This window comes from Oncorhynchus gorbuscha, linkage group LG04 (genome assembly GCF_021184085.1).
Source record: "Oncorhynchus gorbuscha isolate QuinsamMale2020 ecotype Even-year linkage group LG04, OgorEven_v1.0, whole genome shotgun sequence".
Classification (NCBI taxonomy): domain Eukaryota; kingdom Metazoa; phylum Chordata; class Actinopteri; order Salmoniformes; family Salmonidae; genus Oncorhynchus; species Oncorhynchus gorbuscha.
The window spans coordinates 61,203,421-61,228,939 of NC_060176.1; the positions used below are offsets into that span (position 1 = coordinate 61,203,421).

At 43.8% G+C, this 25,519-nt stretch overlaps 1 protein-coding gene across 1 annotated transcript in view; it reads left to right on the forward strand.

Annotated features, from left to right (window-relative positions):
* Positions 1-536: 536 nt before the first annotated feature.
* Positions 537-25,519, forward strand: part of LOC124034412 (citron rho-interacting kinase-like) — a 48,550-nt gene continuing 23,567 nt past the window's right edge. Inside the window, exons 1-20 of the mRNA XM_046347587.1 lie at positions 537-678; positions 1,660-1,803; positions 3,328-3,447; positions 7,130-7,300; positions 7,424-7,477; positions 7,678-7,731; positions 8,254-8,394; positions 11,733-11,858; positions 12,722-12,817; positions 13,044-13,160; positions 13,440-13,549; positions 13,668-13,842; positions 14,387-14,584; positions 14,709-14,762; positions 16,038-16,235; positions 17,546-17,739; positions 17,813-17,948; positions 18,030-18,134; positions 18,442-18,582; positions 23,941-24,051. Of these exons, the coding sequence (XP_046203543.1) occupies positions 640-678; positions 1,660-1,803; positions 3,328-3,447; positions 7,130-7,300; positions 7,424-7,477; positions 7,678-7,731; positions 8,254-8,394; positions 11,733-11,858; positions 12,722-12,817; positions 13,044-13,160; positions 13,440-13,549; positions 13,668-13,842; positions 14,387-14,584; positions 14,709-14,762; positions 16,038-16,235; positions 17,546-17,739; positions 17,813-17,948; positions 18,030-18,134; positions 18,442-18,582; positions 23,941-24,051 (2,484 nt within the window). The 5' untranslated portion in view covers positions 537-639. The remainder of the gene's footprint in view (positions 679-1,659; positions 1,804-3,327; positions 3,448-7,129; positions 7,301-7,423; positions 7,478-7,677; positions 7,732-8,253; positions 8,395-11,732; positions 11,859-12,721; positions 12,818-13,043; positions 13,161-13,439; positions 13,550-13,667; positions 13,843-14,386; positions 14,585-14,708; positions 14,763-16,037; positions 16,236-17,545; positions 17,740-17,812; positions 17,949-18,029; positions 18,135-18,441; positions 18,583-23,940; positions 24,052-25,519) is intronic.

The following is a 25,519-nucleotide window of genomic DNA, read 5'->3' on the forward strand; positions in this document are numbered from 1 at the left end:
ACTGTGGGACCTTATATAGACAGGTGTTAGCCTTTCCAAATCATGTCCAATCAGTTGAACCAATCAAACATCTCAAGGATGATCAATGGAAACAGGATTTACCTGAGCTCAATTTCAAGTCTCATAGAAAAGTGTCTTAATATTTATGTAAATAAGGTATTTCTGTTTTTTATTTTTTAATACATTTGCAAAAATGTCTAAAAAACGGTTTTTGCTTTGTCATTATGGGTTATTGTGTGTAGATTGATGAGTAAACACATTTATTTAATCCATTTTAGAATAAGGCTGTAACATAACAAAATGTGGAAAAGGGGAAGGGGTCTGAATACTTTCTGAATGCTTTGTATGTAATGTTATTACAACATTGAACATATATTCAATGGAGATAATAATTTCCCATTTGAAAACTGTAAAAGGTGGTCTGGTACAGCAGTATGACGTGAAAAGATAAAAGCTGTAAATGAATGGTTTGAGTCAGCCCCACAGCTTTCAGCAGAGATTGTGTATAGCCTGTAAAGTGTGTGCTGCCATTTGTCTCTCTCCCACGCTCTTTCTTCCCCCTGCAGATTAGTGGCTACAACCCTCAGCTCTCTAGATAAGACCTGTCCTGCTCCCTTGAAACAAACTCTTATACACTAAATGCAGAGGACATTGAGAGATACAAAACACATGTCACAGGTACTCTTAGGTCTGTGAAGTTACTCTGTGTTTGTCTATCAGTTGGCCTGCTGTCGTAGTCTTTGTTGTGAGTCTATGTCACAGGAACATTCTGTACCATGTGCTGTACCTATTTGTTTATGTTAGTTTCATGTGCTCCATGATTCTGCACTCATCTGTGTTTACATGACACGGTTCATGTCCTGTGACTGACTGATGGTTCTCTGCTCTGAGGCTGAGCTGTTGTTATGTGATGTACTGTACTCTTGTTGTCACTTTACATTTCTGTTGTGCCCTGTGTTGCTACTCAATGCTGTGACTCTATACCATAACCCTTTTCTGTGTGTTATGTTGTGTCTGTGTCAGTGGTACTCCTGTACTGTATGTGTTCTATACCACTCGGTATGCATTGTGATTGTGTATCTGTCTCGGTTGGCGGCTCTGCCTATGTGACTCTCAGTGCTCCTCACGGGCTCTAATGGCTTCCTTAATTACATCCATCCATCACCCTACTGGCTCATCTCTTAAACCACATATGCAAACTGAGATGAGCAGCTTAGCTTAGGTGAGGCAGAAATAACTTCCTATAGCTTCATCTTTTACCTCACCATTTCTTATTTGTGGCTTGGTTCAAAGGAGGTTTGGCAATGGTGATTTATTTTACATAATGTTCTGTTGTCTTTTATGTGTTATCCTGTGAAGTCCAGCAGCATTGATTCATCTATGTTTTCACCACACAGTCTTCTTCAACCCCAACAGCTGTGATCAATGAGATGCTTTTACATTTTAGCACAATCAACTTCAGTCCATTGCATTTCACTGCAGTCTTAAAATATGTTTACATAAATGACTATGTTTAAAAAACAGAAAAAAACACGTTTCTTACGGTAATATAACGTTTCGGTCACCTGCAAGAGTTCAATTGACATTGGGAAAATGAACTAATGCTGAAATGGACAAATTATGCTGTCGTGGTAACGTCCTACATGTTGTTGTATTCAGATGGAACTGGAGATCTCTCTAGTCCAGAGTAAGATGTCTGATCTGGAGTCAGTACTGCAGCAGAAGGATGTGGAGCTGAAAGCCTCAGAGACACAGAGGACCATCCTGGAGCAAGACCTTGCTACCTACATCACAGAGTGTAACGTGAGTGGCCCAAAATATGTGTGCGTGTGCGTGTGTGTGTGCTTGTGGCCTTCCCCTTTTCTCCATTTTGTTACATTACAAACTTATTCTAAGGTGGATTATATACTTTTTCCCCCTGATCAATCTACACACAATACCCCATAATGACAAAGTGAAAACAGGTTTTTAGAAATGCTAGCATATTTATTAAAAATTAAAAACAGAACTAGCTTATTTATTCAGACCTTTTGCTATGAGACTCGATTTTGAGCTCAGGTGCATCCAGTTTCCATTGATCATCCTTGAGATGTTTCTACAACTTGATTGGAGTCCACCTGTGGTAAGTTCAATTGATTGTACATGATTTGTCTGTAGCACTCCGAGACAGGATTGTGTCGAGGTACACCAAACAATTTCTGCAGCATTGAAGGTCCCCAAGAACATAGTGGCCTCCATCATTCTTAAATGGAAGAAGTATGGAACCACTAAGACTCTTCCTTGAGCTGGCCACCTGACCAAACTGAGCAATCGGGGCAGAAGGGCCTTGGTCAGTGAGGTAACCAAGAACCCGGTGGTCACTCTGACAGAGCGCCAGAGTTCCTCTGTGGAGATGGGAGAACCTTCCACATCTCTGCAACACTCCATCAATCAGGCCTTTATGGTAGAGATGGAAGCTACTCCTCAGTAAAAGGAACATGACGGCCCGCTTGGAGTTTGCCAAAAGGGACCTAAAGACTCTCGAACCATGAGAAACAAGATTATCTGGTATGATGAAACCAAGATAGAACTCTTTGGCCTGAATGCTATGCAACATGTCTTGAGGAAACCTGGCACCATCCCTATGGTGAAGCATAGTGGTGGCAACATCATGCTGTGGGGATGTTTTTCAGTGTCAGGGACTGGGAGACTAGACAGGATCGAGGGAAAGATGAAGAGAGCAAAGTACAGAGAGATATTTAATGAAAACCAGCTCCAGAGCACTCAGAACCTCAGACTGGGGCAAAGGTTCACCTTCCAACAGAACAACGACCCTAAGCACACAGACAAGACAATGCAGGAGTGGCTTCGGGACAAGTCTCTCAAAGTCCTTGGGTGGCCCGACCAGAACCCGGACTTGAACCTGATCGAACATCTCTGGAGAGACCAGAAAATAGCTGTGCAGCGACGCACCACATTCAACCTGACAGAGCTTGAGAAGATCTGCAGAGAACAATGGGAGAAATTCCTCAAATACAGGTGTGCCAAGCTTGTAGCATCATACCAAAGAAGACTTGTGGCTTTAATCACTTCCAAAGGTGCTTCAACAAAGTACTGAGTAAAGGGTCTGAATAATTATGTAGATGTAATATTTCCATTAAAAAAATATATACATTTGCATAAATGTCTAAAAACCAGTTTTTGCTTTGTCACGGGGGTATTGTGTGTAGATTTATGAGTTTAAAAAAACTATTTCATCCATTTTAAAATGAGGCTGTGACTTAACAAAATGTGAAAAAGTAAAGGGGTCTGAATACCTTCCTAATGCACTGTATGTGTGTGTTTCAGAGTCTGAAGCTTAGTCTGGAGCAGGCCCGTATGGAGGTTTCCCAGGAAGACGACAAGGCACTGCAGCTCCTCCACGGCATCCGGGAGCAGAGCAACAAGCTGCAGGAGATTAAAGAACAGGTAGAGGAGAGCCCCTCCTGTGGGGCAACAGAGGTCTGGCAGGGTTTGTAGGTTGTTGAGGGAGTTGCACAAAGTTGCCCCTAAACTATAATGTTTAGGGTTAAGATTTGGGGATGGTAAGCTGATCCTTCTATCCTTCTAGCTTCTATCCAGAGTGCTGTGAATGGATGTACAGTTCTGGGTTGACCTGACCTTGCCCATCCCTGTGGTGTGTGAGTCGAGTGCTACTCCTGCTACAGCCATGTTAATTACAGAGGAAGAGGGTGTTGAGGCCTCCCCACTGCTCCCATCGCCCTGCCTCCTACACCGTTCTCTGTGCTCCCTACTTCCTGCTTCGTGCTCTGTGCTCCGTGCTCCGTGCTCCTTGCTCCGTGCTCCTTGCTCCGTGTGCAGGTGGAGCCAGTGTACTATTAAACACCCTGGCTCAGGATTCCTGACTGCTGGAACCCTATTCAGATGAATTCGTGTTAATAATGTGGTTTCATTGCCTTTATCGAATAAGGATAATCAGAGTAAGGCAGAAAACTACAACAAGGCTTGAGTGCCACATAATAGAAGTCTGATAGCAATAGAAGTAATAGTAGCGATTACCTTCCGTGAGTTTCAACATTGAGCCTTTCCTAGCAGTCTGCAGTATGCTGTTCTAACAGTGGACATGAACCCAAATGCACTCTCATGCATTTGACCTGTCCTAACCATGAAAAAGGCTCAGTGGACATCTCTCTGATAGTAGCATGCCTCTGCATAGCTCAGTGCCGCAGTACTTCAAGGTGTCTCCTGTGTATCTATCCATCGCTACTCTCAGGAGTGATGCAGTGTCTCCTGAACTCTGCTGATCAACAGAGTAATGTAGAGGAAGGACAGATTTGCACTGAGACAACCATTATCCAAATAGTGTGTCTGTGTGTGTGTGTGCGCGCACATAAACAATGATCTGATTCAGTGAAGGTTTGAGAATTAGGATATTGAGAGGTTGACAGTAGAGAACAGCAAACAGCATAAAATATATGCCCCCCCCTCCTCCAAAACACAGAACAGAATCTAAAAAAAGGTCATAGAAAAACAACCTGTTCCCCTTAGCAGTTGCTGGCATTGGTAACCAGGCACAAGCTCTATAGTGCAATGGTTGCCATGGCAATGTGAATCATCCATACCTAGAAGTGGAGAGTGTGCAGTGCTGCTGATGCAGTGGGCAGGCTGTCGTGATGAGGCGATGGGGGCCTTGGATCTTACATTATGGGAACTAGAGTGTTGTTGTTAACCCCTTCACTGCCATTTACACTGCTCTGTAGTCTTCACAGCCAATCCATGGTCGTCCATGGATGGTATACTTACCACTCACTGATACAGCGCACCGGTCTGCTAAGTTTGTAGAGCTTACAATGCCAGGATAGTGGGTTCAATTCCCGGGACCACCCATAGGTAAAAGTCGCTTTGGATAAGAGTGTTAGCTAAATGGCATTTATTATCATAATTATTATCAATGCAAACTTGGAAATTAGCAATGGAAATGATTGACCCACTTCTAGTTAAAGTTATTGTCATGCATGAGAATGAGTCATGCTTGATGATATTTTCAAAAGTTCTTTCCTGTTTGATTTTGACCCAGCTGTATGCTGCATAAGGTCTTGTCTTAAACAGTGTCTCTCTCCCACACGCTGTTTTACGAGTCTGTAACTTATACAAATTCATGCACAATTGATGTAGTGTTGGCTCAACAAACATAGACGATCGGGGATATGAGAGATGAAAAGCTTTTCAGTGACAGGAGAAATAGAAACCCATGGCAAGATAGTCAGTACACGGAGATGATGTAATTCTGTCAACCAGTGAGAACAAAATGCTCGGCTAATTGGAAGTGAGATCCCTTTCACTGAATACATACACAGCACACATGCTGACAGACTCTAGCTGGGATAAGACAAGTGTTCTCCCTCTCAGTGTTGTATTTGTGGATAGGTGGGTTTAATTCAGTTCTAGTACCTACCTAAAGTAAGCTTTATTTGACCACTTTGTCAGCAAATGTACCTTTGGTACAGACAAACCTGTCTAAAGATGACTGAAAGGAAGGATAAATCTGTTCTGTAAGGCAGTGGGAAGAGGTATAGGCAAAGCCGTTGTGTTTTTCCCTCAGGACCATGGATTAGTCTCCCCATTTTAAGAGGTTACAGTAGAATTGTCACTCTCCCTGTCAGGGCTACACCTACTGTGTTTGAAGCGCCCAGATGGAGTGTGTCAGCAAGGGCGATAAGGAGACACTCCCTGTGTGAGTGTGTGTGTGTGCGCATGTGTGTGTGTGTGCGCGTGTGTTTGTGCATGTGTGTGTATATGCGTGTGTGTGTGAGTGTATTGAGTATATTCACATGAAAACTCTGAATCAGCTCTTCTGGCACAAGCCTATTGTATTCACCCCGTATTCCCTCTCTCTGCCGCTCTGTAATCTGAGCCCTTCCTTCCTGCCCCTGGCTCACTCCATCCTTCTCCATGGGTACCACTCAGCTCTGTGCTAAAGCCCTGGCCTAGTTCAGTTCTCCTGCTGACTTATGTTTAGGGCTGCCAGAGAGTTTCTGTGATCCAGTCAAGGACCTGGTGGACTGGTGACACTGAGGAACTAGGGCTCTGAGTCACAGCTCACTGACGAAACGCCGCAAAGTCGTTTCCCACTTGAAATATATATTTTTTGTATTCTTCAAAGAGATTAAATGAGAGGTCCCTGTGGTGTCAGGTTTATTCAGTTGATGCAAATATGGCTAATGTGAGAACTTTCAATTAGCGTTCTGTTTGTACATTTAATTTACTGTTTGCCTTTTTCTTCCTCAATACCTAGGATATGTAATGACAATTTAAAAAAGATATGTATATTTAACCTTTATCAATCATCATTCACTTAAATATCAAACGCTTTTTGTATCTTATTAACGTTATCAAAGCGGTACAAACTTAAATTGTGCTGAATATGACATTCTTTTGCCTTTCATATTAATGCACACTAAATTAGAGGATGCAACATTTAAAAAAATGTGTGTTACTGTAATGTTTCATGACTCATGAGGTGTCTTCCTGACACTTACTGTAGATGACAGGCGGACGTCCTTGGAGACACGCTTCAGGCACTTAGCAGGGTTTGAATGAATGGAAACAGGAGGAGCACTTTGAATTGAAAGGGGACTGACGAGGTGCTGGCTGGTGCTGCTGATGCTATCTGCTGCACCTGTCATGTTCCATCGTCAGGGTGCTCTCACTCTCCCCAGGCACCGGGGTCATGCTACTTTTCATTAGCCTCTGCTAGTCCTAACCAGCCTGATAATCAGGACTGCTGCATGCCCCGTGACTCGGCCACGATGTGGAAAGGAAGGCTGCTAGCCGTATCTAATCATCATTCGACCCTTAGAGAACAAGGAACCTAATGACTTTGGCTAGTGCATTTTTCTCTGCCACAACGTTTCTTGTTCCATAACTCTTTGTTTAAAAGACTCTGTTATACCGTATATCCTCTTCTGTCTATTCTTTGTACCACTCCGCCCCATCACTCCCTCTCTCATGTCTAATCTCTTTCTGGGATGCTTTCCATTTGTTCCTTTCTTTTCACCTTTTTGTCATTTATCCTTTTCCGTATATCTTTCACCTCTGCACTCCTCCATCCCTCTCTCTCATCCCTCGTTCCTCTCTCATCCCTCTGCAGGAGTATCATGCCCAGCTGGAGGAGATGCGTGTGGCCATCAGGCAGCTGGAGGAGGACCTGTCTGCGGCCCGTCGTCGTAGCGACCTGTATGAGTCGGAGCTGAAGGAGTCCCGTCAGACCAGCGAAGAGCTGAAGAGGAAAGCAGCAGACTGTCAACAAAGGATGCAGAAGGTGCTGTAACTATTCACTCTGATATTGATCTCTTGACTCTGACCCACATTCAGAGAACTTGAAAGGCATGTGTTGGTTTTGAAAGCAGGAGGTTTAACTGATTTTCTGGTTATTTTCACACAGGCCAAGGAGCAAGGAAAAACTGATACAGAGGAGCTTCTGTCAAAGCTGGAGAAGGTACATCTTCGGTCCATGTGGATCTCCTGTTGACGCCCTGGATGGTCATACAGTATATTTTCCTTAAAGTAATGTTCAGTGGTTAGGAGACAAATTATCCCATCATGAATGAAACCATGAAGATGGTTTGGGACTGAACTCATATGGATTGTGAAATATTTCGCTTAAAATGTTCTTCTCTCTCTATTTCTCTGTTTCAGACCAATGCTGAACAGCAAGTGAAAATTGAGGATCTCCAATATAAGCTTGCCAAGGTAGAATATTTTTGTTGAAAACTTCATGGATAATTCATATTCAGCGTGTGCTTTAAGGGAAGAATAGATGCTTATCAAACACAGACATGTGAAAGTCCTCTCTCTCTGCTAATTATGTGTGTCAACTCCTCCATTGTCCTGTAAAGCAGATGTTGAATTGTGGCCTAAGAATAAATTAACTGTATCTAAAATCATAATTTGTCAGTTTTTGCTTAATTGCCAGCTATCAAAATATTTTTCAGACAATGTTGGTTTCTCTACGTAATATGTTTTATAGCAATGACTACATTAAATTAAGACATTTTCAAAATAACTCTAAAGCCATTTCCTAATGGAATTCTCCAGGCTGTATGGGCACATATTTTAGAGGCACAATCAATCACATTTTCACCCAGTATTCTAGGCTATTCATGCATGCAACTACCAATAAAGCCCGTAGAGCTTAAAATATGACAGTTTAAAGTTATGTAAATGTCAGATAGGTGACAGAAAGTCTTTGTTGTTCCCCGGCCAATAACACAGGCAGTGAAGGCGAGCAGTGAGACCACAGATCTCCTCTATAGTATCAGGGTGGCTAAGGAGCGCATGGAACATGAGCTGGAGATGCTTCAGACCAAGGAGGACTCCAGTGACAGCCTCCGGAGACGCCTAAGAGAGACAGAGGTATGCAGTACTTACTAGTGCTGTGGCAGTCATGACATTTTGTCAGCCAGTGATTGTCTAGCAAATAACTGCCAATTGACCGTTAATTAGCATACACACATTTAGCATCTCCTGGCTTCCACGCATAGTCTACAAGCCACTGATGCAGACCTTTGGAACATCTACATTTTAAAGTCTAATAAATCCATGTAGTATAGCCTACACCTTCCCAATAAATCCCTTATTTATTTTAGACAGGTCTAAAGAAATATGATATGACTAAAATGCAGTCTATTTCAGAAGAACATAATAGCGTACTCTGCGCTGTCCTTATGTTAGGCCCTGATCTGGCTATGCTATGTGGCTGTGTGCTACACTAGTTTATTTAGCAGACAAGATTTGCTTAGAATTCCGTGGCATTATTTTATATTGCTTTATAGTATGAATAATACAATAGAACAACGCTGAAGGAAATAGAAAGGATATTTTCTCCACAGCCATTCTGTGTTGAGCGGTTAACAAAAAAAAACAGGTATTCCTATATGCATTTTTTATAGTTATTTATGTAACTTTAGTTGTGATACAAATGTTAGGCTCTATGTTTTGATTTTTAATACATTCTAAGGCTGCATGATGCCACTAATGATTCATTTTTTTTAAAGTCGCATGAAAGGCATGAGCTCTACTTTCTTTTTTTGCGCAGACACCATTCATCAGTCTTTCATTCACAATTTGACAAGCATTTGATAATGCCTCGAATTTCCCGGCTGCATCCCCATTGTGTGGCCATAATCCCCCTGAAAAAACTATGCATTTGCAGCCAGTGGTCGTTGTGCACTTGGGCTGAATATAATAATTATAATTCCCTTCTTCCCGCTGCGTGCGCGGAGGCACCTCTCACTCACATGGCTTTCAGTCACGTGAGCTACAAGTGAAGACAGACACATCCGGGACGCAACTGCGGCGTGTCCTTGTGCAATTCCGAGGTGCATATTGAAGATATTGGAAGAACTGCCCAGTTCTTTACTTTTTGTCAGTCAACAAGATGAGTAGGCCTAACGAACAGCAAAAGCACTAGCCTTTGCTAGGAAAAGCAACAACCTACTATCACCCATAGTACAAAAGTCTACTTATTCTATTTTGTGGGAAAATAAATATTCCAAACAGTCTGGGACAGTTGTGGGATGCGATAGATCCCAAATTAATACAACCACTAGCATAAAAAAAATGGTTTTAAGCAATGAGCCTGAGACAACCGAAGAGCACATTTAGCTTAAAAACTTCTCAAGGATGGGGGGCACTATTTTCATGTCCGGATGAAAGTGTGCACAAAGTAAACTGCCTGCTACTCAGGCACAGAAGCTAGGATATGCATATATATTTGTAGATTTGGATAGAAAACACTAAAGTTTCTAAAACTGTTAAAGTTATGTCTGTGAGTATAACAGAACTTATTTGGCAGGCGAAATCCCGAGGACAAACCATCCAGGAATTTTTTATTTTTGAGGTCACTCTCTTTTCAATTGGTTTTCTATGGGGAACTAGATTTCTAAGGCACTTGCTTGTTTCATATCGCTTCCACTGGATGTCAACAGTCTTTAAAAATTGGTGGATGTTTTTCCTTTGAGAAATGAAGAAGTAGGACAAAACGAGGGTCGAGTGAAACGAGGGTCGAGTGAAGTGTACTGTTGTGGTTGGGGTGCGCGACCTGAAAGCTCGCGCCACTTTGTTTTTATCCGCTATTGAACACAGTTTATTCCGTCTTAAATTTGATTGATTATTTACATTAAAAAATACCTAAAGTTGTATTAGGAAAGTTGTTTGAAATGTTTGGATCAAGATTACATGTGACTTATTAGATATTTTGTAGTCATGTTGCGCGAGTTGGAACCGGAGTATTTTCAGAATCACCAAATAAATGGACATTTTGGGGATATAACAACAGAATTAATCGAGCAAAAGGACCATTTGTGATGTTTAATGGACATATTGGAATGCCAACAGAAGAAGATCTTCAAAGGTAAGGCATGAATTATATGTTATTTCTTACTTTTTGTGTCGTGCCTGGCAGGTTGAATTATGATTTTCATGTGTATGTTTGCTGGGGTGCTGTCCTCAGATAATAGCATGGTTTGCTTTCGCCGTAAAGCCTTTTTGAAATCTGACACTGTGGCTGGATTAACAAGAAGTTAATCTTTAATCCGATGTATAACACCTGTATGATATATGAATTGTTATTATGATTATTTCTGTTTTTGAATTTGGCGCGCTGCTATTTCACTGGGTGTTGTCAAATCAATCCCGGGCGCGTGAAGGGATCACTAAGAAGTTAAAATGTTGATAAACTATTAGACTGTCACATTATAAGTGCAGGAATGCGCACAGGGCAGTAGGCTGTAAGCGGGAATGTTCCATTAGCAGGAAAACACCATTCTCAAAAGTGACCACAAATGCCATTATGCATGTAATGCCTTACTCTGGAAATGATCTTCCCCAAATTTGAAACTCATCTACTGCTTATGTATGCCAGTTAGGCTCTACACCTCTAAAGCAGATTCATGTGGTTCAATTTAAGAAGTTATTTGGCCACTTTAGTTGTGATATAAACCGTATCAAAACATATAGGCATATGGGCTAGGCTACATGAGCTGTGCAACTATGATATGAAAAAGTTGCAAAAAAAGCATGAGCTATTTGCCTTAAGCTGGGCATGTCATCTATGCACTTAAATAACGAATGGAGGACGCTTTTCTTGTGGTTCCTTTTCATGCCAGCCAAGTAGGCTATGCTCCTGTTGTAAAGAGAAGCAATCTGCTTAATGTGAGGAAGTTGAAAAAGTTGAAAAATAAATATAGTAGGCCTAGCCTATAGAAAGTTTATTGTAGCCTCCTCTTTTTTTTAATAGAGACCATCACTCTTGTTTTCTAATGCAATTGTGTAGCCTATAGAAATGTTGTGCAACATTAGCTCATGGGCTCTCACGAAGAGTTTGATTACATTTTTGATTACATTTGCATTGATGTCAGAGTAATTAGAGGGGCAATAGAGTGTTGAGTACCAGGCAGTTAGCAAGTTTGGTAGTCTACCATCAGCAGCATCAAATGACCATCAGCAGCATCAGAGCTTGGAGAAGCCTAATTACCATGACTAGACGGTCACATGGAATTTGACTGCCATCATGACTGGTGACCACGGGTGTGGCGGTAATGTGGTCACCATATCAACCCCAGTACTGACCCCACCACAACTACAACAACAAAGAAAGGATTCATTGAAAAAAAGAGAGCTGGATAAACTCACTTTTACTGGTGGCAGCAGACTTACTCTAGCCTGAGTGGTGGGTGTGTGTTTGTGTGCAGGATGGTAGGAGGACCCTGGAGAGCCAAGTGAAGAGGCTGGAGATAGTTGAGCGCAGGGAGAGTAAGCTGAAGGAGGACATGCAGAGCAAGGCCCAGCAGATCCAGCAGATGACGGATCAAATCATGGTAAGGGGAGGGGAAAGAGGGGCACTCAGCCCCCCTCTGGCCCTCACAACTATGCCCTTCTTTGGAGTGATTATCACACAAGCACTCCAGGACATATGTGTGTTCACTGCTCATACACACACTCGCTTAGATACACACACATACACTCCCTCACCTTATTATTCAGTCTGCGCCAAATCCTAACTTGAGATCTGCGTTCGTAAGTGTCATTTTCAAGCACCTCCCATTGACATCAGTGATGATCTCACATTAGGAATCAGCCCTCACTCTCTGGGGGTCATTCACAGCGTGGTTTCTCTCTGTCTCAGACCCAAAAGTGACAGATTGTGAACACAGATCTTTTTTTTTTTTAATGTTTTTTTTTTTTTTGTGAATGTTTTTCCCCCTTTTTTCTCCCCCTTTTTGTGGTATCCAACTGTTAGTAGCTACTATCTTGTCTCATCGCTACAACTCCCATACGGGCTCGGGAGAGATGAAGGTTGAAAGTCATGCATCCTCCGATACACAACCCAACCAAGCCGCACTGCTTCTTAACATAGCGCGCATCCAACCCGGAAGCCAGCCACACCAATGTGTCGGGAGGAAAGGCAACCTTTGTTGGCGCGCACTGCGTCCGGCCCGCCACAGGAGTCGCTGGTGCGCGATGAGACAAGGATATCCCTAACGGCCAAGCCCTCCCTAACCCGGACGACGCTATGCCAATTGTGCGTCGCCCCACGGATCTCCCGGTCGCGGCCGGTTACGACAGAGCCTGGGCGCGAACCCAGTCTCTGGTGGCACAGCTATCATTTTTTATTGTGCCTGAGATTTTTTTGTGTACATTTTATCCTTGCTCTACTGCTCTAACGTGTTCGTTTGCATAGGACCTGGAGGAGAGTCTGCGTGAGAGCCAGTCCACAGCCCAACGCGTGGAGACCCATCTGGAGCACAAGGAGAAGCTTTATGAAGAGAAGATCAAGGTAGAGCTCCAGAGCCTCAACGTCTCTCTCCTGTTTAGCACACCCATTCAGGAGAGTATCATATTAAGGACTACTGGTGTATTCACACTGTTAGGGGATGTTGTCGGCTTTAACTAGGGCCCAGAGTTTTTCCTGGGCAGGTCCCTTGGTCACGAAAACTCTGACTGGGCCTTGATCCTGAGCTGTAGCCTCGTTGATATTGTGTTGTCTCTCTTATATTAACCAGGTTCTGGAGAACCAGATGAAGGCAGGCATGGCAGATAAGGAGAAGCTGGAATCCAGTCAGAGCAAGTATGAGGAGGAGGTCCAGGAGAAGTGCAGCATCATCAGTGAGCAGAAGGCGGTAAGAGCTGGCCAGCCGAGTTAGGATGTGGCCAGGCCTATTTTCACATTACACTGAATTGGGTTATTTTTCACATTAATCACACTGACTTGGTTTATTTCAAACTTGCAAGAGTTGTTGCAAGGCAACTGTCATATATTGGACATGTACTGTTTTGTTTTGACAATAGTAGTGAGCATTTTATAAATTAGGTAACATTATGAATGTACTGCAAATTGTCAGACATGTTGAGGTTGCATGTAAATGTGTGTTGAAACTTGACTCTTCTGTCCATCCCAGACCATAAATGCCATGGACTCAAAGATGGCCAGCCTGGAGCAGAGGATTACTGAGCTATCTGAGGCCAACAAACTGGCAGCCAACAGCAGCATCTACACCCAGAAGAACATGTGAGTGTTGTGGACTAGTTAGTTAGTTAGTTAGTTAGTTGGTTAATTAGTTAGGAGGATTCGCCACACAGTGATACTGACTGTGCTGCGTGTTTGTTTATCTGTCTGGGCCTGACAGGAAAGCTCAGGAGGAGATGATCTCGGAGCTGAGACAACAGAAGTTCTACCTGGAGTCTCAGGCTGGGAAACTAGAGGCCCAGAACGCCAAGCTGGAAGAGCACCTGGAGAAGATGAGTCAGCAGGAGCAGAGCAACAAGAGCCGAGTGCTGGAGCTGGAGAACAGGCTGAGAGAGGTGAGGAGAGAAGGAGGAGAGGGGGAGGTGAGGAGGGCAGGGAAGGAAGGAGAGGACAGAACGGTTAGTGTCACAAGAAGGAGGAGAGGGGAGTGCAGGAAGGAGCCAGAAGAGCTGTCGGGGGTTTGTAGAGAGAGATGCCAGATAGAGGGTCATGTAGGGTGAAATGTCGGTAGTTGTTTTGCCAGATCAGCATCTCTCTGATTATCTCATCTCTCTGGGTGACTCACCTCTCTGACTCTATAATTCCTCTGGATGACTCTACTCTCTGACTCTATAATTCCTCTGGATGACTCTACTCTCTGACTCTATAATTCCTCTGGATGATTCTACTCTCTGACTCTATAATTCCTCTGGATGACTCTACTCTCTGACTCTATAATTCCTCTGGATGACTCTATTCTCTGATTCTGTAATTCCTCTGGATGACTCCACTCTCTGACTCTATAATTCCTCTGGATGACTCTATTCTCTGACTCTCTTCTTCCTCAGCCTGACCCCTTTCTGTCTCTCCCTTCTCTCTGTGTGTCCGTCATGTCGTTAGATGGGCCTTGAGCATGAGGAGCAGAAGCTGGAGATCAAGCGTCAGGTGACGGAGCTGACTCTGTCGTTACAGGAGAGGGTTTCTCAGATCAGTGGGCTACAAGCGGCACGCCAATCCCTGGAGAGTCAGCTGCAGCAGGCCAAATCAGAGCTCGAGGACACCACTGCTGAGGCTGAGGAGGAAATCTGTGTTCTTAGAGTGAGTGCAAGAGGGACATACATACTGTAACAGTTTATTGTTATTACTCATGTTATTACATATGCTATGATGAAGTACTGTAGTACAGCCACCAAACCTGTCCCTCTCTCTATCTGTCTGGTAGGCCCACCGAGACGAGATCCAGCGCAAGTATGATGCCCTCAGAGACAGCTGTGCGGTATGCCACCTCTCTCTCTCTCTCTCTGTTTTCAATTAGTCTTATATTAAGGTTGATGTTATGAAAAATGTATACCCAGTCTATTCTTTTTTGGAGAAATGAAGGCTATTCCATGTGAGAAATTGCCAAGAAACTGAAGATCTCGTACAACGCTGTGTACTACTCCCTTCACGAAACAGTGCAAACTGGCTCTAAACAGAATAGAAAGAGGAGTGGGAGGCCCCGATGCACAACTGAGCAAGAGGGCAAGTACATTAGAGGGTCTAGTTTGAGAAACAGATGCCTCAAAAGTCCTCAACTGGCAGCTTCATTAAATAGTACCCGCAAAACACCAGTCTTAATGTCAACAGTGAAGAGGCGCCTCTGGGATCCTGGCCTTCTAGGTAGAGTTGTAAAGAAAAAAACATATCTCTGACTGGCCAATAAAAATAAAAGTTTAAGATTGGCAAAAGAACACAGACACTGGACAGAGGAACTCTGCCTAGAAGGCCAGCATCGCCTCTTCACTGTTGACGTTGAGACTGGTGTTTTGCGAGTACTATTTAACAAAGCTGCCAGTTGAGGACTTGTGAGGCGTCTATCATTCAGGCCAAAGAGTTCAAGCTTGGTTTAATCAGACCAGAGAAATGTATTTCTCATGGTCTGAGAGTCATTTAGGTACCTTTTGGCAAACTCCAAGCAGGCTTTCATGTGCCTTTTACTGAGGAGTGGCTTCCGTCTGGCCACTCTACGATAAAGGCCTGATTGGTTGAGTACTGCAGAGATGGTTGTCCTTCTGGAAAGTTCTCCTGGGATCGAACCCCAGGCTGTAGTGACTCCGCAGTGCCTTAGAACGATGCAACACTCGGGAGGCTCACATTTCCTCCATGTAAGAATGATGGAGGCCACTGTGTTCTTGGGGACATTCAATGCTGCAGACATTTTTTTCAATGCTGCTGACATTTTTTTCAATGCTCTGACATGCACTGTCAACTGTGGGACTTTATATAGACAGGTGTGTGCCTTTCCAAATCATGTCCAATCAATTGAATTTACCACAGGTGGACTCCAAGATCATCTCAAGGATGATCAATCGAAACAGGATACACCTGAGCTCAATTTCGAGACTCATAGCAAAGGGTCTGAAAATGTTTGAAAAAGGGAAGGGGTCTGAATACTTTCCGAATACACTGTACATCAATACATCTTGCAGTAGTATACATTCAAATGATATAATATTGTGTAGAAGCTGGCAATGAGCCTAGTATAATATGTCTCCCACCCTCCTTCCCTCAGGTGATCACAGACCTGGAGGAGCAGCTGACCCAGCTGACCCAGGAGAACTCTGAGCTGAACCGTCAGAACTTCTACCTGTCCAAGCAGCTGGACGAGGCCACGGACGAGACAGAGGACCGCCTGCATCTGGGTCAGGATGTGGACCGCCTCCGCCACGAGGTGGCTGACCGCGAGATGCACCTCAACAACCAAAAACAGGTGTGATTCGGGTTGCAAAATTTTGCAAACTTTCAATACACTTCTTGGTTTTCCCAAAATCCCTGTTCTGAGGATCCCGGAATCAGGAGGGAATAAGTAGGAGATCTGGTATCCTTCAACCAGGATTTATGGAAAACCAGGGAATTTATTGACATTTCACAGAATTTTGCAACCCTAGGTGTGACACATACACTCACTCATGACCATAGGTACATAGTACCGTATAGAACAAACACACTCTAACATGTTAACAGAATTGGGATAATAGAGAGCTCTCTCTCTCTATATATATTTTTTTCTCTTTCTTTCACAGACATTTCATTTCACATACCCCCAAACACACAAACTGACACACACATCTCTCCATACTCCTCAACAATCAATTATAGGTTACACACACACACACACACACACACACACACACACACACACACACACACACACACACACACACACACACACACACACACACACACACACACACACACACACACACACACACACACACACACACACTATACCAGCTAATGTGATTGAGTGGAGAGAGTATAAATCAGGCAGAAGATACTTGACTGGTCTTTTGTTATGTATCTCCAGCTCAGGAGAGGAGAGGGGAGAGGAGAGGAGAGGGGGGAGGGAGGGAGGACGGAGAGGGGGGTAGGGAGGAAGGAAGGGAGGGGAGGGGAGGGGGAGGGGGGAGGCTGTGTGATGCTGTGCTCTGCCACTGTGGGATGGGGTGTGTGTAGGCGTTCAGTAGCTAGAGCTCTGTATCTCTGTCCTAGATAGTGGTTGTGTAACCAGGGATGGAAGTCATAGAGGGATCCGACCATGAGTGGGAGGGATGTGTCATCCGCATCGTTCCCAGGTCATGTCAGCCCTGGATGGGTGGACTTCAGAGGACCATGGTGCTGCTGCAGCTATATTTTTATCCCAGTGTTTGTCTCAAGCAAAGGAAATAGGAAACAGACAGACGTAGCTCTGTATGTGCCCTATCTCTCAAAGTTACTTGTATCTATTTTTAACTGTGGAGCACAACCCATTGAATGTCAATGTTTCTGATGATCAGAATCTGACATTACTGACGTTGGTTTGGGATACTATGTCCATTACTCAGAGGGCTGACTTCAGAACAGTCATCATTAAGACCACAAAACTCTATTGAAAGTACCTTAAATAGTTGTCTCATGTAAGTTCATCTCTTACAATCTCTCTAAGATGTTCATGTTGTCCGTTAGAACAGACCAGTTGAACAGTAGAATAGCATGACTTCTATTCGTAACCCCTCCTATGTTTTCCATGTTCTGTGTTAGAACATTGAGACACTGAAGACCACGTGCACCATGCTGGAGGAGCAGGTCCTGGAGCTGGAGACTCTGAATGATGAGCTGCTGGAGAAGGAGAGGCAATGGGATGCCTGGAGGGGAGCCCTGGAGGAGGAGAAGAACCAGGCTGAGAGGAGGACCAGGGAGATCCAGAGACTGCTGGACAACGAGAAGCAGAACAGGTAACACACACACACAACATACATAAACACACAAACACACACTCATAGGGTCCCCTCTTTTATTCCTCTACAGGCTACGTGCTGACCTGCGCAACTCGGAGGCTCGTCAGTCTATTGAGCAGGCAGTGAAGGAGCACAAGGCTGAGATTCTGGCCCTGCAGGAGGCCCTCAAGGACCAGAAAGTCAAAGCAGAGAGCCTCTCTGACACAGTGAGCCTTATGTGTCTGTCTGTCTCTCTGTCTATCTCTCTGTCTGAAGCAGACCCGTACATCCTGTCTCTGTCCCTCTAGCTGAATGACCTGGAGAAGAAGCATGCCATGCTGGAGATGAATACAAGGAGTCTGCAGCAGAAGCTGGAGACTGAGAGTGAGCAGAAGCAGAGGCTGCTGGATGACGTAGGCTACGTTTTTCTTATTCTGCCCGTTATATATTTGAGTTATTTATATCATATGGGGCGAATCTGTGGTTCTACCCCTGAACAGGGAGTTAACCCACTGTTCCTAGGCCATCATTGAAAATAAGAATTTGTTCTTAACTGACTTGCCTAGTTAAATAAAGGTAAAATAAATAAATAAATATATATAATGTCACATACCTGGGCTTAATAAAAAATCCTCTATTATAACCGAGTATGTTTGTTTGTCTTGTGAGAAGTGAAATATCACAGAATGTCTGTTGATACTGTTTGTGTCCCTCCCTCAGCAAGGAAACCTGCAGCAGCAGTTAGATGTTCAGAAGAGCCACATCTTCCGGCTAACCCAGGGGCTGCAAGATGCTGTGGACCAGACTGACCTGCTGAAGACTGAGAGGACTGACCTGGAGTACCAGCTGGAGAACATCCAGGTACTCTACGCACGCATGCTTGAGAAAACACACACACACAGTGCATTCGGAAATTATTCAGACCCCTTGACTTTTTCCACATTTTTCTATGTTACAGCCTTATTCTAAAATTGATTCAATTGTTTGTTTTCCTCATCTATCTACACACAATACCCCATAATGACAAAGCAAAAACATTTAGATTTACATAAGTAGTCATAGTCTTTACTCAGTACTTTTTGAAGCACCTTTGGCAGGGATTACAGCCCCTGTCTTCTTGGGTATGACGCTACAAGCTTGGCACACCTCTATTTTGGGATTTTTTTCTTGTTCTTCTCTGCAGATCCTCTCAAACTCTGTCAGGTTGGATGGGGAGCGTCGCTGCACAGCTATTTTCAAGTCCAGCTCTGGCTGGGCCACTCAAGGACATTCAGATACTTGTTCTGAAGCCGCTACTCTGTTATTTTGGCTGTGTGCTTAGGGTTGTTTTCCTGTTGGAAGGTGAACCTTTGCCCCAGTCTGAGGTCCTGAGATGTTTTTATTGAATCAATTTTAGAACAAGGCTGTAACGTACCAAAATGTGGAAAAAAGGAAGGGGTCTGAATACTTTCCAAATGCGCTGTAGACACATTTGTAATGGTGTTCTTTTTATACATTGGATAAAAGTAGAGACTCTGAGCTAGAAAATGGTACACTGCATTTGAGAAACATTGAGAAAGTAATCCTGCTTTGAAAGTTGAAAAACTTGTTACCCCACTTCTGAGAAAATGGCCCGTGAATTTCTGGTACACCTACTGGAGAGCTCTTCTTTATCTACACCCAGTCAGCATCGTTCACACCCTCTTAAGCCTCACCCATCTCTTTGACGATTCAGTGTTGTAAACAACCAAAGATTTCAAGACTAAAAGTGGTGAAAGTAGTAGCAAAAAGTAGTAGTAAAAATTAACTGTATCTAGTCCTTGGCCTATATCCTAAACTGACTTTGGTGAAGGTCTTATTGTTCTTCACATTACCGTCTCTGGTAAACTCTTAATTGTGCATCTGTAGAAGTTTGAGGGTTTTGACTAACAAGCCAAATTTCTTCTGCCTCCTGAGGTTGAAGAGGTGCTGTTGTGCCTTCTTCACCAAACTGTCTGTGTGGGTGGACCATTTCAGTTTGTCCGTGATGTGTATGCCGAGGAACTTAAAACTTTCTACCTTCTCCATTGCTGTCCCAACGATGTGGATAGGGGGGTGCTCCCTCTGCTGTTTCCTGAAGTCCACGATCCTCTCCTTTATTTTGTTGACATTGAGTGACAGGTTGTTTTCCTGACACCACACTCCGAGTGCCCTCACCTCCTCCCTGGAGGCCGTTGTTGGTAATCAAGCCTATTACTGTTGTGTCATCTGCAAACTTGATGATTGAGTTGGAGGTATGCATGGTCAAGCATTAATGGGTGAACAGGGAGTACAGGAGGGGGCTGAGCATGCACCCTTGTGGGGCTCCGGTGTTGAGGATCAGCAAAGTGGAGATGTTGTTTCCTACCTTCACCACCTGGGGATGGCCCGTCAGGAGGTCCAGGACACAATTGACAGGGTGGGGTTGAGACCCAGGGCCTCAAGCTTAATGATAAGCTTGGGGGGTACTATGGTGTTGGATGCTGAGCTATAGTCAATGAACAGCATTCTTACATAGGTATTCCTCTTGTCCAGATGGGATAGGACAGTGTGCAGTGTGATGGCGATTGCATCGTCTGTGGACCAATTGGGTCAGTAAGCAAATTGAAGTGGGTCTAGGGTGACAGGTAAGGGGGAGGTGATATGATCCTTGGCTAGTCTCTCAAAACACTTCATGATGACAGAAGTGAGTGCTACGGGGCGATAGTCGTTTAGTTCAGTTACCTTTGCCTTCTTGGGTACAGGAACAATGGCAGCCATCTTGAAGCATGTGGGAACAGCAGACTGAGATAGTGAGAGATTGAATATGTCTGTAAACACACCATCCAGCTGGTCTGGGCATGCTCTGAGGACCCAGCTAGGGACACTGTCTGGGCTGGCAGCCTTGCCAGGGTTAACACGTTTAAATATCTTACTCACGTCGGCCACGGAGAAGGAGAGCCCACAGTCCTTGGTAGCAGGCCACGTCGGTGGCACTGTATTATCCTCAAAGCGGGTTAAAAAGGTGTTTAGTTTGTCTGGAAGAGTCCTGTATTTTTCCATGGGAAAACCAACTAGGCTCGTTATTGAACTATTTTCTTCATATTTACAGTTTGTTATTAAACCTGCTTGAAAATCTATTGCAAGACTTGAAAATGGCTGTCTTGTAATGATCAACAACCAACTTGACAGAGCTTGAAGAATTTCTGAAAGAATAATGTGCAAATATTGTACAATCCAGGTGTGCAAAGCTCTTAGAGACTTACCCAGAAAGACTCTCAGCTGTAATCACAGCCAAAGGTGATTGTAACATGTATTGACTCAGGGGTGTGAATACTTACAGTGCCAGCCAAAAGTTTGGACACACCTACTCATTCAAGGGTTTTCTTTATTTTTACTATTTTCTTCATTGTAGAATAATAGTGAAGACATCAAAATAATGAAATAACATATATGGAATCATGTAGTAACCAAAAAAAGTGTTAAACAAATCAAAATGTATTTTATATTTGAGATTCTTCAAAGTAGCCCTTTGCCTTGATGACAGCTTTGCACACTCTTGGCATTCTCTCAACCAGCTTCATGAGGAATGCTTTTCCAACAGTCTTGAAGTAGTTCCCACATATACTGAGCACTTGTTGGATGCTTTTCCTTCAGTCTGCGGTCCAACTCATCCCAAACCATCCCCTGGGCCTGTTTTGCTGGGTCCTGTTCTGCTGGGGCCTGCTGTTGTGATGAGCGAGCCACTTGATGTGTACTCCGGGCGAGAGTTTTATAACTTCTTATTTTTTGGGTGGCTAAAATGATAGGGTCAAACAGTAAAGTGCATTATCCTCATGATTCCTGTAACGAAAGTGTCTGTCCAGCCCCTGGGCCAGTTTTGCTGGGTCCTGTTCTGCTGGGTCCTGTTCTGCTGGGGCCTGTTCTGCTGGGGCCTGTTCTGCTGGGGCCTGTTCTGCTGGGGCCGGTGCTGCTGGGGCCTGTTCTGCTGGGGCCTGTTCTGCTGGGGCCGGTTCTGCTGGGGCCTGTTCTGCTGGGGCCTGTTCTGCTGGGGCCTGTTCTGCTGGGGCCTGTTCTGCTGGGGCCTGTTCTGTTGGGTCCTGTTCTGCTGGGGCCTGTTCTGTTGGGTCCTGTTCTGCTGGGGCCTGTTCTGCTGGGGCCGGTTCTGCTGGGGCCGGTTCTGCTGGGGCCTGTTCTGCTGGGGCCTGTTCTGCTGGGGCCTGTTCTGCTGGGTCCTGTTCTGCTGGGGCCTGTTCTGTTGGGTCCTGTTCTGTTGGGTCCTGTTCTGCTGGGGCCTGTTCTGCTGGGGCCTGTTCTGCTGGGTCCTGCTGCTGTAATGAGCGAACCACTTGATGTGCTCTCCGAACGAGAGGAAAATGGCTTCTAATTGTGTTAAAGATTAAAAAGTAAAATTGCTGGAAATACATAGCGATGAAAACAACTACTGTTGTTCTCAGCTTTCTGTGGGTATAATTTGTATTTGTAATCTCTTAATATTGACCTCAGTAGCAACTACTGTATTTTACAACCCAGATATTTGATATGGCTTTAAATTATGAAGTGCGCGAAATGCGCATTAGCCATTGTCATGAATTTTGAGCTGACAATAGGGTATTGTTGTTTGTTCTATTTTACTGTTAAAATAGGGCTCCAGAATTCACCACATGAGGAAGTGAAAACTCTAAACACATTAGCTAGATCTCTAATTAAGCAATAAAGCACTCGGGTGTTTGTGTTATATAGCCAAAATAACATGGCTAAGGGCTGTATCCAGGCAGTTAGCTAATTGTGTTTAGAGTTCACTTCCTCATGTGGTTAACATTAAAATATAACAAACAACAATACCTTATTGTCAACTCACAATTCATGACAATCACTGGATTAGGTTGCACATCAAAATATATTGAATGATGCATTCCTGCTTGGACATGTTAGATGAAACAACGTATTTATTGAATAGCCTACCATCTCTATTACACAGTCTAAAGCACTGTGAATTACTTTATAAGATGAATGATAACTCAAATTTGGTGCTACAAAATCATGGGCTGGTGCCACTGAAAAAGTTGGTGGCACTGTGGAAAATATTAGTCTGGAGCCCTTGTCAAGGTATGCAATGTATTATCTGCTGCAGAGTAATGTGTTCTACTGACAATTTGGCTGTTGGGAAGAGAATCGTTGTGTAAGAATTTCCACAACAGATGTTACGCCGAAAAATGTGTTGGTAGGACAAGGCTAGTATGTTGTGCACATGGAAGTCAGTGATTTATGTTTACTATAGGTTAATGAGGCAATACAAATGTGATGTGACTAAAATATGACTAAAAAGGAAGGGCATTTAGTTGACTATTTTCATCATTTTCATAATTTTGAATAACTAGACTAAATCATTATATTATGAAAAAAATGTGACTTATTGATATTTTAGTCAAAATGACTAAGACTAAATCTAAAAAGAGTACCAAAATTAACACTGATACACACACACACACACACACACACACACACACACACACACACACACACACACACACACACACACACACACACACACACACACACACACACACACACACACACACACACACACACACACACACACACACACACACACACACACATCACTAGTCACTTTAAATAATGTCACTTTAATAATGTTAACACATCTTACATTACTCATCTCATATGTATATACTGCTCATCCATATATTTATATGTACATATTCTTATTGCATCCCTTTAGATTTGTGTGTATTAGGTAGTTGTTGGGAATTGTTAGATTACTTGTTAGATATTACTACACTGTCGGAACTAGAAGCACAAGCATTTCCCTACACTCACAGTAACATCTGCTAACCATGTGTATGTGACCGATAACATTTGAATTGCTTTGACTCACACGCACAGACAGACAGACAGACAGACAGACAGACAGACAGACAGACAGACAGACAGACAGACAGACAGACAGACAGACAGACAGACAGACAGACAGACAGACAGACAGACAGACAGACAGACAGACAGACAGACAGACAGACAGACAGACAGACAGACAGACAGACAGACAGACAGACAGACAGACAGACAGACAGACAGACAGACAGACAGACAGACAGACAGACAGACAGACAGACAGACAGACAGACAGACAGACAGACAGACAGACAGACAGACAGACAGACAGACAGACAGGAGTAGAAATGCAATGCCTTAGTAATGTTCACTTAGCTCCACCTGCAGGCTGTGTACTCCCATGAGAAAGTGAAGTTGGAGGGGACCATCACCCAGCAATCCAAACTCATAGACTTCCTCCAGGCCAGGGTGGACCAGGGGGGCTCTAAGAAGAAAAAGGTGAGACTGGACAGCTCACAATACAGGTACAGTGACACAGAGTGCATTACAGTAATACATAGAGTGGGGCAAAAAAGTCTTTAGTCAGCCACCAATTGGGCAAGTTCTCCCACTTAAAAAGATTAGAGAGGCCTGTAATTTTCATCATAGGTACACTTCAACTATGACAGACAAAATTAGAAAAGAAAATCCAGAAAATCACATTGTAGGATTTTTAATGAATATATTTGCAAATTATGGTGGAAAATAAGTATTTGGTCACCGACAAACAAGCAAGATTTCTAGATCTCACAGATCTGTAACTTCTTCTTTAAGAGGCTCCTCTGTCCTCCACTCGTTACCTGTATTAATGGCACCTGTTTGAACTTGTTATCAGTATAAAAGACACCTGTCCACAACCTCAAACAGTCACACTCCAAACTCCACTATGGCTAAGACCAAAGAGCTGTCAAAGGACAACAGAAACAAAATTGTAGACCTGCACCAGGCTGGGAAGACTGAATCTGCAATAGGTAAGCAGCTTGGTTTGAAGAAATCAACTGTGGGAGCAATTATTAGGAAATGGAAGACATACAAGACCACTGATAATCTCCCTCGATCTGGGGCTCCACGCAAGATCTCACACTGTGGGGTCAAAATGATCACAAGAATGGTGAGCAAAAATCCCAGAACCACACGGGGGGACCTAGTGAATGACCTGCAGAGAGCTGGGACCAAAGTAACAAAGCCTACCATCGGTAACACACTACGCCGCCAGGGACTCAAATCCTGCAGTGCCAGACGTGTCCCCCTGCCTAAGCCAGTACATGTCCAGGCCCGTCTGAAGTTTGCTAGAGAGCATTTGGATGATCCAGAAGAAGATTGGGAGAATGTCATATGGTCAGATGAAACCAAAATATAACTTTTTGGTAAAAACTCAACTCGTCGTGTTTGGAGGACAAAGAATGCTGAGTTGCATCCAAAGAACACCATACCTACTGTGAAGCATGGGGGTGGAAACATCATGCATTGGGGCCGTTTTTCTGCAAAGGGACCAGGACGACTGATCCGTGTAAAGGAAAGAATGAATGGGGCCATGTATCGTGAGATTTTGAGTGAAAACCTCCTTCCATCAGCAAGGGCATTGAAGATGAAACGTGGCTGGGTCTTTCAGCATGACAATGATCCCAAACACACCGCCCGGGCAACGAAGAAGTGGCTTCGTAAGAAGCATTTCAAGGTCCTGGATTGGCCTAGCCAGTCTACAGATCTCAACCCCATAGAAAATCTTTGGAGGGAGTTGAAAGTCCGTGTTGCCCAGCAACAGCCCCAAAACATCACTGCTCTAGAGGAGATCTGCATGGAGGAATGGGCCAAAATACCAGCAACAGTGTATGAAAACCTTGTGAAGTCTTACAGAAAACGTTTGACCTCTGTCATTGCCAACAAAGGGTATATAACAAAGTATTGAGATAAACTTTTGTTATTA